The following is an 11,757-nucleotide window of genomic DNA, read 5'->3' as shown; positions in this document are numbered from 1 at the left end:
AGACCAACTGCAACACAGCTCCTGTCATTTATAACATATAGAGGTAAAGCAAGCAAGGACTGGGCGACCAAATGGGCCCTGGCATTGCAAGTACCCAGAGGCCCAAACAGCCTCCCCCCCACCCCAGCACAATAAATAGTGATTTTCTATATCATTTATCCCCTCGGGCAGCAGCCCCTGCGGCATTTGCCAGAACCCACAGATTGCCAGTCCGGATCCTGGAATGAAGTGACAGTTGCGAAGCTGAATATTATACATAATAAGAGATGTGGAGGGTCCCTGTGTGGAGCCAATTCCATACCCACGGAAATATGGGAGACCCACAGGTGTGGCCTCCCTGAGGGAGATGGGAAATGAGTTTATATTTGGATGGCTTTAGTTGCCCTTTACAGGGTCGAACTGGGGGGGGGGGCGCTGTCTCTTTGCAGCTTTCAAATGGGGGTCACTGACCCCGGCAGCCAAAACCTATTGCTCTGTGAGGCTCCAGTTTTATTGTTATTGTTACATTTTATTACTTTCTTTTCTATTCAGTCTCTCTCTAATCACTCACTGGTTACTAAGGTAAACCAGACCCTAGCAACCAGATAACTGCTGAAATTCCAAACTGTACAGCTGCTGAACAAAAAGTAAAATAATGAAAAACCTGCCTATTATTAAAAAAACGAAGACCAATTGCAAATCATTTCAGAACAGCACTCGCTACAGCAAACTAAGAGTTAATTTAAAGATGAACCCTGCCCGCAACCGTCACTGAGGGACAAGGACCCCCTATCTCAACGCCAGGGCTGCCAGATTTATTTTTCCAAACCAGCCAAAGTCAGTTCTAAAACCGGCCCAAAACTAGCCAAAAGCCACTTAGAAAGTAGCCCAAAAATAGCCCAATATGCGCAATGAAAAACAATTCTAAAAAATCAAAATATATATGGGAAAACCTGCCTTTTTACAGCATATAATCACTACCCAGTTACTGGGATGGCTGATAATTCCCTCTGTGCCCAGTCCAGTGGGAAGTCACTACAGAAATGGATTCCCAATCTAGAAATGGGAGCCTCTGTCTATACTGCCCAATTGCATGCTGGGTATTGTAGTTTTATATTAATCCTAGCTGTAGGCTAATTGTTAGATACAAACTACATTACCCAGCATGCAATGGGACATGGCATGCTTACTAGTGCAAAAACTTTAGCTAGTTTCCAAACTACAAACCCGCCAAGGCTCAAAAAAATGGCCCAAAACTGTACCTTGGCGGGTTTGTACTTTGGAAACCCACCAGGGCTTTAAGTTAGTAGCCCAATTTGGCAGGAAACCCGCCAACCCGGTAACCCTGAGGGCCCCTATCTCGGCGCTAAACGCACACCTGCTTGTCATATTTGGGACATTCTGATCACATGACCTAATGGCCGGAAGGGGCGGGCTTGAGCCTGCCGCTGAGTTCCGGCGGTGCTGCCATTTTGAATCTGTCAGCGTCCGCTGTGACCTGGGAGATGCCGGACGAGTGGAGTAAGGACGCGTACCCGGAGCCCCCCAGCCGGACCCCGGCCCCGGACAAGCACACCGCCCTCCCGAACCCGGCCGTTATCGTCTCCAAGCTCTTCTACTATGCGGTGGATGTACCGGTCACACAGTTCCACGGTGCGGGCAGGCTGCTGGGAGCTGGGGGAGGGCTAGTAGCCTTGGGGTACGGGAAGCTGCGGTACTTGTCTCTCTGCCCGGACCTACCGAGAGGCGGCGCTGCCAGGCCGCAGTGTGTAACTAGTGACACCTAGTGGTAGCTCCGGGGGGGGGGGGGGGGGGGGATACTGTCCTTGAGTCCAGCGGCCCCGGGGGGGGGGGGGGGGTAATTGCCCATAGAGCCCCACAAATACCTTTCTTACATCATTGGCTTCCCTTACTGCCCAATCCCTGTGGGACCCGGATCTGAGGGGCAATTCTATCCCACTCTCTTACATGCCTTACTGTGTATGTGTTTGTCTTACTATACACCTGCAGTACCTTACTATACACACTGCCTTACCTACATCTGTAGTACCTTACTATACACATTGCCTTACTATACACCTGCAGTACCTTACTATGCACATTGCCTTACCTACATCTGTAGTACCTTACTATACACATTGCCTTACTATACACCTGCAGTACCTTACTATGCACATTGCCTTACCTACATCTGTAGTACCTTACTATACACATTGCTTTACTACATTCCTTACCTTACTATACACATTGCCTTACTATACACATTGCCTTACATACATCTGTAGTACCTTACTATACACATTGCTTTACTACATTCCTTACCTTACTATACACATTGCCTTACTATACACCTGCAGTACCTTACTATACACATTGCCTTACTATACACCTGCAGTACCTTACTATACACATTGCCTTACTATACACCTGCAGTACCTTACTATACACATTGCCTTACATACATCTGTAGTACCTTACTATACACATTGCTTTACTACATTCCTTACCTTACTATACACATTGCCTTACTATACACCTGCAGTACCTTACTATACACATTGCCTTACTACACACCTGCAGTACCTTACTATACACATTGCCTTACATACATCTGTAGTACCTTACTATACACATTGCCTTACTATACACCTGCAGTACCTTACTATACACATTGCCTTACTATACACCTGCAGTACCTTACTATACACATTGCCTTACATACATCTGTAGTACCTTACTATACACATTGCTTTACTACATTCCTTACCTAACTATACACATTACCTTACTAAATGCATTACCTTACTATACACATTGCCTTATGTGTTTTGCAGACTGGGTTGAGCGGCAGCGCTCGAGGAACACGTATTATTACTACCACAGGCAGTACCGCCGCGTGCCCGACCTGACCGAGTGTGAAGTTGGCGACTACCTGTGCTATTTTGAAGCTGAAATGCAATGGAAAAGGGATCAGTGCGTATCTCCCCTTTCTCTCTGTAGGAGGCACCCTAATGATTAAACACCTATTTTCTAACTTCTCCTTTAATGTTCCCAGTAAGAGAGCCCCTAGACTGGGCAGCTTGCCTCAGGCTGGCAGTGAGTTGCGACTCATGGGCCGGTGGGTGGGCAGTTAGTGTGTGGGTTCCCTGAGGTGAGTAAAACAAAGGCCACTCCATTCTCTGTCTCTGCAGCAAAGTGGATCAGGAGATCGTGAAGATCCTGCAGGAGAGGATGAGGGCGTGCCAGCAGCGCGAGGGCCACAGCTACGTACAGAATTGTGCCAAGGAGGTTGCCCAGTTCACCGAAGCAGCCAAGGGCTACCAGTCTAGATGTAAGTGCAGCTCCTAGAATGTAGACTCACTGGGGGTGCCCAATGCGCTGCACCTTACACACTGGCACCCCCACTGAGTAACTGACAAATGAATTTGCTAAAGTGCCTGCCTGTGCCGGGCATCGGATAGTCTGACCCCCCCCCCACACACACTGGCACCCCCCACTGAGTAACTGACAAATGAATTGGCTAAAGTGCCTGCCTGTGCCGGGCATCGGATAGTCTGACCCCCCCCCCCACACACACTGGCACCCCCACTGAGTAACTGACAAATGAATTGGCTAAAGTGCCTGCCTGTGCTGGGCATCGGATAGTCTGACCCCCCCACACACACTGGCACCCCCACTGAGTAACTGACAAATGAATTGGCTAAAGTGCCTGCCTGTGCTGGGCATCGGATAGTCTGACCCCCCCACACACACACACTGGCACCCCCACTGAGTAGCTGACAAAGGAAATGGCTAAAGCGCCTGCCTGTGCCGGGCATCGAATATTCTGTCCCCCTCCCCCCTCCTTACACACCGGCACCCCCACTGAGTAACTGACGAATTGGCTAAAGTGCCTGCCTGTGCCGGGCATCGGATAGTCTGACCCCCCCCCCCCCCCACACACACTGGCACCCCCCACTGAGTAGCTGACAAATGAATTGGCTAAAGTGCCTGCCTGTGCCAGGCAGCAGATACTCTGACCCCCCACCTTTCACACTGGCACCCCCACTGAGTCGCTGACAAATCACATGTCTAATACTCCTGCCTGTGCCGGGCATCTGATAGTCTGACCCCCCCAAGGCACATTTTGCTGGCAGCTTGGGCGAAAGCAACTAAACTTACTGACCATTAAACTCCTTCTGTGTCGGCAGATGGCGACCTCGGCGCTTACGGCAACGCTCGCAAATGTCTGATGAAGCAGAAACACCGGATGATTGCGGAAAGGAAAGCGGCGGCTCAGGCCCAGTGAGCCCCAAACCCTGCGGCACTTGTACATGTTCCTGCCATACTGTCTGTATAATAAACTCTCTATTAGAACTTCATTTCCACTTGTGCTGCCAGTCGTTTAACCTCCCTTGCTGCTCTGTACAGGTTGCCCGGCTGCCCTTCCCTTAGTAACCAGCCTCGCCATTATGGGCACTTAAGGACTAAACCCTAAAAATGAACATGGCTAGAAATGCTATATTTTATATACTGAACTTACTGCCCCAGCCTACAGGTTCAGCCTCCCTCTAGCATCAGTGATTCAGGTCTTTACAGCCGTCAGAGGAGTGTCTGCGACTCACACATGCTCAGTGGGCTCTGGGCAGCTGTATTACTTACTAATCAGTGTTATATTGCAACATTAATATTCTATACATACAGTATATTGTGTCAGCAGCACAGAGTATGTGCAGTGAATTGGCAGAAGAGAAGATGGGGGCTACTGGGGCATCTTTACTGGCACAGATCTTCCCTGCTGAAGGGCTGTGTGGCTGGTACAGAAGCCCAAAACATAATGTACAGCATTTCTGCCCTACTTCTTTAGTTTCCATGCTATTTGCAGTATTCACACCAAGTCAGAGCCAGACAGATAGGGGAAAAGTTTCATTTGCTGATGCTGGAAGTGTCTCTGGGCTCAGTGCTGCTTGTGTCTCCGCCTGCACAGAACAGCAGGGGGCGCTCCTGTTACACCTTCATGATATTAACATTGTAAAAACAGATGAGACCCAGGAGGAAGGGCAATGCCAGGCTTTCCCACTGTATCTCTATGGCCTATAGAAGACAGTTCATTGGTTTTTACGCTGATTTCCTCTCACTGTTACACACATGACCCGTTATCTGTCGAAGCTGCCCATGTGGGAAATCCGTCCCAGCTCAGAACATACCTATTTCCCTCTGGTGAGATCAGGCACTTGTGCAGAGACGGGGGTGCTATCTAATATATAATGGTGTGCCCCCACCCAGGCCAGGGTTACGGTTGTGTGGGGTGCTCAGTACAGACCCCCAGGAGCGCACAGGATGATAAAAGTGGAAGATTTCTGGAAAACACTTTATTATTAATATTACAGTGAAAAACAAGTCAGAATTTCCTTATAAAAGCCGGTATGTGCCCGGCCTACGAGGCAGCACTGGGGCATTTGGGTGAAACAGGGAGACCCATCCCTGCGCCTATCAGCACCCAGGCAGAGACTACTCGCTACATTTCCAGAGTGAAGAGCCATAAAGCAACCAGAACCCCCAGCAGCGCTGCCCAACATGGCGCCAGAGTCTCTGCAGCAGGACCGGTGCTGTTACCCTGGAACCTGTAATCCTTGGGGCAGGGCCTTAATAATCTTCAATATTTTCCTTATTCTCCCCGCTCCTCTCTTTCAGCTGATAGACTTCATTCTCCATTTGCACAATTGCTCTCTCAATCTCGTAGTTTTTGCTCACAAGAGACACCCACCTGCAACCGGCACAGAAAGCAAGTTAGAGACAGACGAAAATGACTACCAGTTCTATTAAAGCTAAAATATTAGCATCCCATAAATACCATACACTGTACTAAGCACAATTCAGCAGGAACAGCCCCCTAAGTTTGCTCATAGCCTGTACAGAGAGATACCATAAAACTATGGCACATAGGGATTCCCCTGTACTAAGCACAATTCAGCAGGAACAGCCCCCTAAGTTTGCTAATAGCCTGTACAGAGAGATACCATAAAACTATGGCACATAGGGATTCCCCTGTACTAAGCACAATTCAGCAGGAACAGCCCCCTAAGTTTGCTCATAGCCTGTACAGAGAGATACCATAAAACTATGGCAGCATAGGGATTCCCCTGTTCAGCAGGAACAGCCCGCTAGGCACACTCAAAGCCTGTGTGTACTTCATTCATGGAAATACAGTATAGGGGAGTAGGTATTCCCTTGATAAGTTCACCCTAGGTGTGAACAAAATGCACAAATCTCACTTACGTTGACTCCATCTCTCTGAGTCGGGCACCTGCTGTCAGCTGGGAGTTCTTTCTCTGCCAGTTCAAGTCCTGAATCTTTTTCCTGTTCCGGTAACAAGACAAATAGTGAAAGCGTTAGAGCTGTTAAAATGGAAGTGTGCAACTGCTAGTAATACCCCAGGGCTAGGAACTACCCCACGTAGGTAACTCGAAGCTCATCCCAGTAATTACACAGGAACTGAGCTCTAAATCTCTGCACTTCCTGCTTCTGGGCTGCTCTCTTCCCCACGGCCAGGGAAGGATTATATATATATATATATATATATATATATATATATATGGTTAGTATGGGCTTAATGCCGTCTCACCGTAACTTCTGGAGATCTTTCTGCGCGCAGTCGATCATATGCAGCAGGTTCCTGGGAGGAGACAGAAGAATCACGTGACTGAAGGGCGGCAGTATCATTGGGTCATGCTATATCCTGTGCTGTAAATCAACACCCCCCCCCCCCCCCCCCCCCAACGCCATGTTCCCAACTCACTCGTTATAGACTTTCCAGGCGTTACAGCCGTGCTGGGACATGAGCTCCAGGTTCTCTATACGGACGGCCTGGTGTTCCAATTGGGCCATGGAGTTATTGACACATTCCTGCCACGCGGTGATGTCGTTCCTCTGGCCGGATAGGGGGGCCGGTAACTCATACCTAGAATCAGAGAGAGGGGTATGGTATTTCCACGGATACCCTTCAGCACAATGAGACCACATGGAAACCACAGGGCTGTAAAGCAATGCACAGATCTTGGTCCAGTAACCCATAGTAACCAGACGGCACTCACCTCTTCATGCTGAGCAGTTCGAGGGGCTGGCGCGACGAAAGTCTTTCAAACTCGTTCCTCATGATTTCAGTCTAAATAAAATGAATGAAAGTTGGAATCTTGGTCTCCTCTGTGAAGGGAACATGCCCCCCACCCACGTGATATTAGCACCAGTAGGTGCCAGGGTGGGCTCTGTGCATGCAAACCCCTCGGGGTTATGGGACTATGAAAGCAATCTTTGGAGAACTGACAGACATAAGGACGAGTAGTAGCAGAATGAATAATGAAGTATTAATATTTTGCAGAGATATCAAGTTGCTAGGGTCAAATTTACCCTAGCAACCAGACAGTGGTGTGAATGAGTATAGGGGAGGGGCTGGATAAAAAGTAACAGTAACAATAAAATTGAAGCCTCACAGAGCAATAGGTTCTTAGTTGCCAGGGTGAGTTCTCTAGCAGGGAAGCCATTTGGTTGGCCAATGTGCAACCACCGTGAATAGAGCAGAGGGGCACCCAGTGTAGGGTGCTGCAGAATAGGGAGAAAGCCATTACCTCAAATGCGGAATAGTCGGGGGTGGGCAAGTAACTCAGGTAGTTCTTTGTAGGCCGATATCTTCTGGTCTCCTCTTCCACCAAAGCTGCAGCCTGAGAGCAACACAGACCGGTTATTTACAGTAGAAATGCCCCCAATGGGAGTCATGTGACACACAGGGGCAGCACAGACCGGGTATTTACAGTAGAAATGCCCCCAATGGGAGTCATGTGACACACAGGGGCAACACAGACCGGGTATTTACAGTAGAAATGCCCCCAATGGGAGTCATGTGACACACAGGGGCAGCACTGACCGGGTATTTACAGTAGAAATGCCCCCAATGGGAGTCATGTGACACACAGGGGCAGCACTGACCGGTTATTTACAGTAGAAATGCCCCCAATGGGAGTCATGTGACACACAGGGGCAGCACAGACCGGGTATTTACAGTAGAAATGCCCCCAATGGGAGTCATGTGACACACAGGGGCAGCACTGACCGGGTATTTACAGTAGAAATGCCCCCAATGGGAGTCATGTGACACACAGGGGCCGCACTGACCGGTTATTTACAGTAGAAATGCCCCCAATGGGAGTCATGTGACACACAGGGGCAACACAGACCGGTTATTTACAGTAGAAATGCCCCCAATGGGAGTCATGTGACACACAGGGGCAGCATTGACCGGGTATTTACAGTAGAAATGCCCCCAATGGGAGTCATGTGACACACAGGGGCAGCACTGACCGGGTATTTACAGTAGAAATGCCCCCAATGGGAGTCATGTGACACACAGGGGCAGCACAGACCGGTTATTTACAGTAGAAATGCCCCCAATGGGAGTCATGTGACACACAGGGGCAGCACAGACCGGGTATTTACAGTAGAAATGCCCCCAATGGGAGTCATGTGACACACAGGGGCAACACAGACCGGGTATTTACAGTAGAAATGCCCCCAATGGGAGTCATGTGACACACAGGGGCAGCACAGACCGGTTATTTACAGTAGAAATGCCCCCAATGGGAGTCATGTGACACACAGGGGCAGCACAGACCGGGTATTTACAGTAGAAATGCCCCCAATGGGAGTCATGTGACACACAGGGGCAGCACTGACCGGTTATTTACAGTAGAAATGCCCCCAATGGATGTCATGTGACACACAGGGGCCGCACAGACCGGGTATTTACAGTAGAAATGCCCCCAATGGGAGTCATGTGACACACAGGGGCAGCACAGACCGGGTATTTACAGTAGAAATGCCCCCAATGGGAGTCATGTGACACACAGGGGCAGCACAGACCGGGTATTTACAGTAGAAATGCCCCCAATGGGAGTCATGTGACACACAGGGGCAGCACAGACCGGTTATTTACAGTAGAAATGCCCCCAATGGGAGTCATGTGACACACAGGGGCAGCACTGACCGGGTATTTACAGTAGAAATGCCCCCAATGGGAGTCATGTGACACACAGGGGCAGCACAGACCGGGTATTTACAGTAGAAATGCCCCCAATGGGAGTCATGTGACACACAGGGGCAGCACAGACCGGGTATTTACAGTAGAAATGCCCCCAATGGGAGTCATGTGACACACAGGGGCAGCACAGACCGGGTATTTACAGTAGAAATGCCCCCAATGGGAGTCATGTGACACACAGGGGCAGCACAGACCGGGTATTTACAGTAGAAATGCCCCCAATGGGAGTCATGTGACACACAGGGGCCGCACAGACCGGGTATTTACAGTAGAAATGCCCCCAATGGGAGTCATGTGACACACAGGGGCAGCACAGACCGGGTATTTACAGTAGAAATGCCCCCAATGGGAGTCATGTGACACACAGGGGCAACACAGACCGGGTATTTACAGTAGAAATGCCCCCAATGGGAGTCATGTGACACACAGGGGCAGCACAGACCGGTTATTTACAGTAGAAATGCCCCCAATGGGAGTCATGTGACACACAGGGGCCGCACAGACCGGTTATTTACAGTAGAAATGCCCCCAATGGGAGTCATGTGACACACAGGGGCAGCACAGACCGGGTATTTACAGTAGAAATGCCCCCAATGGGAGTCATGTGACACACAGGGGCAGCACAGACCGGGTATTTACAGTAGAAATGCCCCCAATGGGAGTCATGTGACACACAGGGGCCGCACAGACCGGTTATTTACAGTAGAAATGCCCCCAATGGGAGTCATGTGACACACAGGGGCAGCACAGACCAGGTATTTACAGTAGAAATGCCCCCAATGGGAGTCATGTGACACACAGGGGCAGCACAGACCGGTTATTTACAGTAGAAATGCCCCCAATGGGAGTCATGTGACACACAGGGGCAGCACAGACCGGGTATTTACAGTAGAAATGCCCCCAATGGGAGTCATGTGACACACAGGGGCCGCACAGACCGGTTATTTACAGTAGAAATGCCCCAATGGGAGTCATGTGACACACAGGGGCAGCACAGACCGGTTATTTACAGTAGAAATGCCCCCAATGGGAGTCATGTGACACACAGGGGCAGCACAGACCGGTTATTTACAGTAGAAATGCCCCCAATGGGAGTCATGTGACACACAGGGGCAGCACAGACCGGTTATTTACAGTAGAAATGCCCCCAATGGGAGTCATGTGACACACAGGGGCAGCACAGACCGGGTATTTACAGTAGAAATGACCCCAATGGGAGTCATGTGACACACAGGGGCCGCACAGACCGGTTATTTACAGTAGAAATGCCCCCAATGGGAGTCATGTGACACACAGGGGCAGCACAGACCGGGTATTTACAGTAGAAATGCCCCCAATGGGAGTCATGTGACACACAGGGGCAGCACAGACCGGGTATTTACAGTAGAAATGCCCCCAATGGGAGTCATGTGACACACAGGGGCCGCACAGACCGGTTATTTACAGTAGAAATGCCCCCAATGGGAGTCATGTGACACACAGGGGCAGCACAGACCAGGTATTTACAGTAGAAATGCCCCCAATGGGAGTCATGTGACACACAGGGGCAGCACAGACCGGTTATTTACAGTAGAAATGCCCCCAATGGGAGTCATGTGACACACAGGGGCAGCACAGACCGGGTATTTACAGTAGAAATGCCCCCAATGGGAGTCATGTGACACACAGGGGCCGCACAGACCGGTTATTTACAGTAGAAATGCCCCCAATGGGAGTCATGTGACACACAGGGGCAGCACAGACCGGTTATTTACAGTAGAAATGCCCCCAATGGGAGTCATGTGACACACAGGGGCAGCACAGACCGGGTATTTACAGTAGAAATGCCCCCAATGGGAGTCATGTGACACACAGGGGCCGCACAGACCGGTTATTTACAGTAGAAATGCCCCCAATGGGAGTCATGTGACACACAGGGGCAGCACTGACCGGGTATTTACAGTAGAAATGCCCCCAATGGGAGTCATGTGACACACAGGGGCAGCACAGACCGGGTATTTACAGTAGAAATGCCCCCAATGGGAGTCATGTGACACACAGGGGCCGCACAGACCGGTTATTTACAGTAGAAATGCCCCCAATGGGAGTCATGTGACACACAGGGGCAGCACAGACCGGGTATTTACAGTAGAAATGCCCCCAATGGGAGTCATGTGACACACAGGGGCAGCACAGACCGGGTATTTACAGTAGAAATGCCCCCAATGGGAGTCATGTGACACACAGGGGCAGCACAGACCGGGTATTTACAGTAGAAATGCCCCCAATGGGAGTCATGTGACACACAGGGGCCGCACAGACCGGGTATTTACAGTAGAAATGCCCCCAATGGGAGTCATGTGACACACAGGGGCAGCACAGACCGGTTATTTACAGTAGAAATGCCCCCAATGGGAGTCATGTGACACACAGGGGCAGCACAGACCGGGTATTTACAGTAGAAATGCCCCTCCACTCACCGCTTCCCGCACTCCCTGCGCATCATAGCCCTGATCGAAATAGGGCAGCGCATCCACCACAACATCCCCGGCAACCAGGCTGGTCCCCGCCATCTTTGCGCTCCGGGAGGAACAAACTCACCGGAAGTTACGGCCGCTGCTTCCGCCGCCGCCTTTACAGCTATAGGCCCGGAGTTAACCCACTGCGCTTTGTGATTGGCTGATTAAAGCAAGCTTTTCATTGGCTCATTCCGGACCAATAGAAATGAC

The 11,757-nt window shown here is 50.2% G+C and overlaps 2 protein-coding genes across 2 annotated transcripts; one reads left to right on the top strand and one right to left on the bottom strand.

Moving 5' to 3' along the window:
* The first annotated feature begins 1,470 nt into the window (after window positions 1–1,470).
* Window positions 1,471–4,340, top strand: ndufb10 (NADH:ubiquinone oxidoreductase subunit B10). Its single transcript, NM_001017250.2, is given in 4 exon segments — window positions 1,471–1,632; window positions 2,814–2,952; window positions 3,171–3,310; window positions 4,170–4,340. Coding segments are annotated over 4 exon segments (525 nt in total). The 5' UTR covers window positions 1,471–1,484; the 3' UTR covers window positions 4,268–4,340.
* Window positions 4,341–5,315: 975 nt separating this feature from the next.
* Window positions 5,316–11,614, bottom strand: bcas2 (breast carcinoma amplified sequence 2). The gene is given in 7 exon segments (NM_203593.1): window positions 5,316–5,725; window positions 6,238–6,318; window positions 6,584–6,634; window positions 6,758–6,919; window positions 7,053–7,123; window positions 7,584–7,676; window positions 11,509–11,614. Coding segments are annotated over 7 exon segments (672 nt in total). The 5' UTR covers window positions 11,602–11,614; the 3' UTR covers window positions 5,316–5,604.
* Between the last annotated feature and the right edge of the window lie 143 nt (window positions 11,615–11,757).

The sequence above is a fragment of the Xenopus tropicalis genome, chromosome 6 (genome assembly GCF_000004195.4).
Source record: "Xenopus tropicalis strain Nigerian chromosome 6, UCB_Xtro_10.0, whole genome shotgun sequence".
In the NCBI taxonomy this organism is placed as follows: domain Eukaryota; kingdom Metazoa; phylum Chordata; class Amphibia; order Anura; family Pipidae; genus Xenopus; species Xenopus tropicalis.
This window is presented reverse-complemented; position numbering and strand designations above follow the sequence as displayed.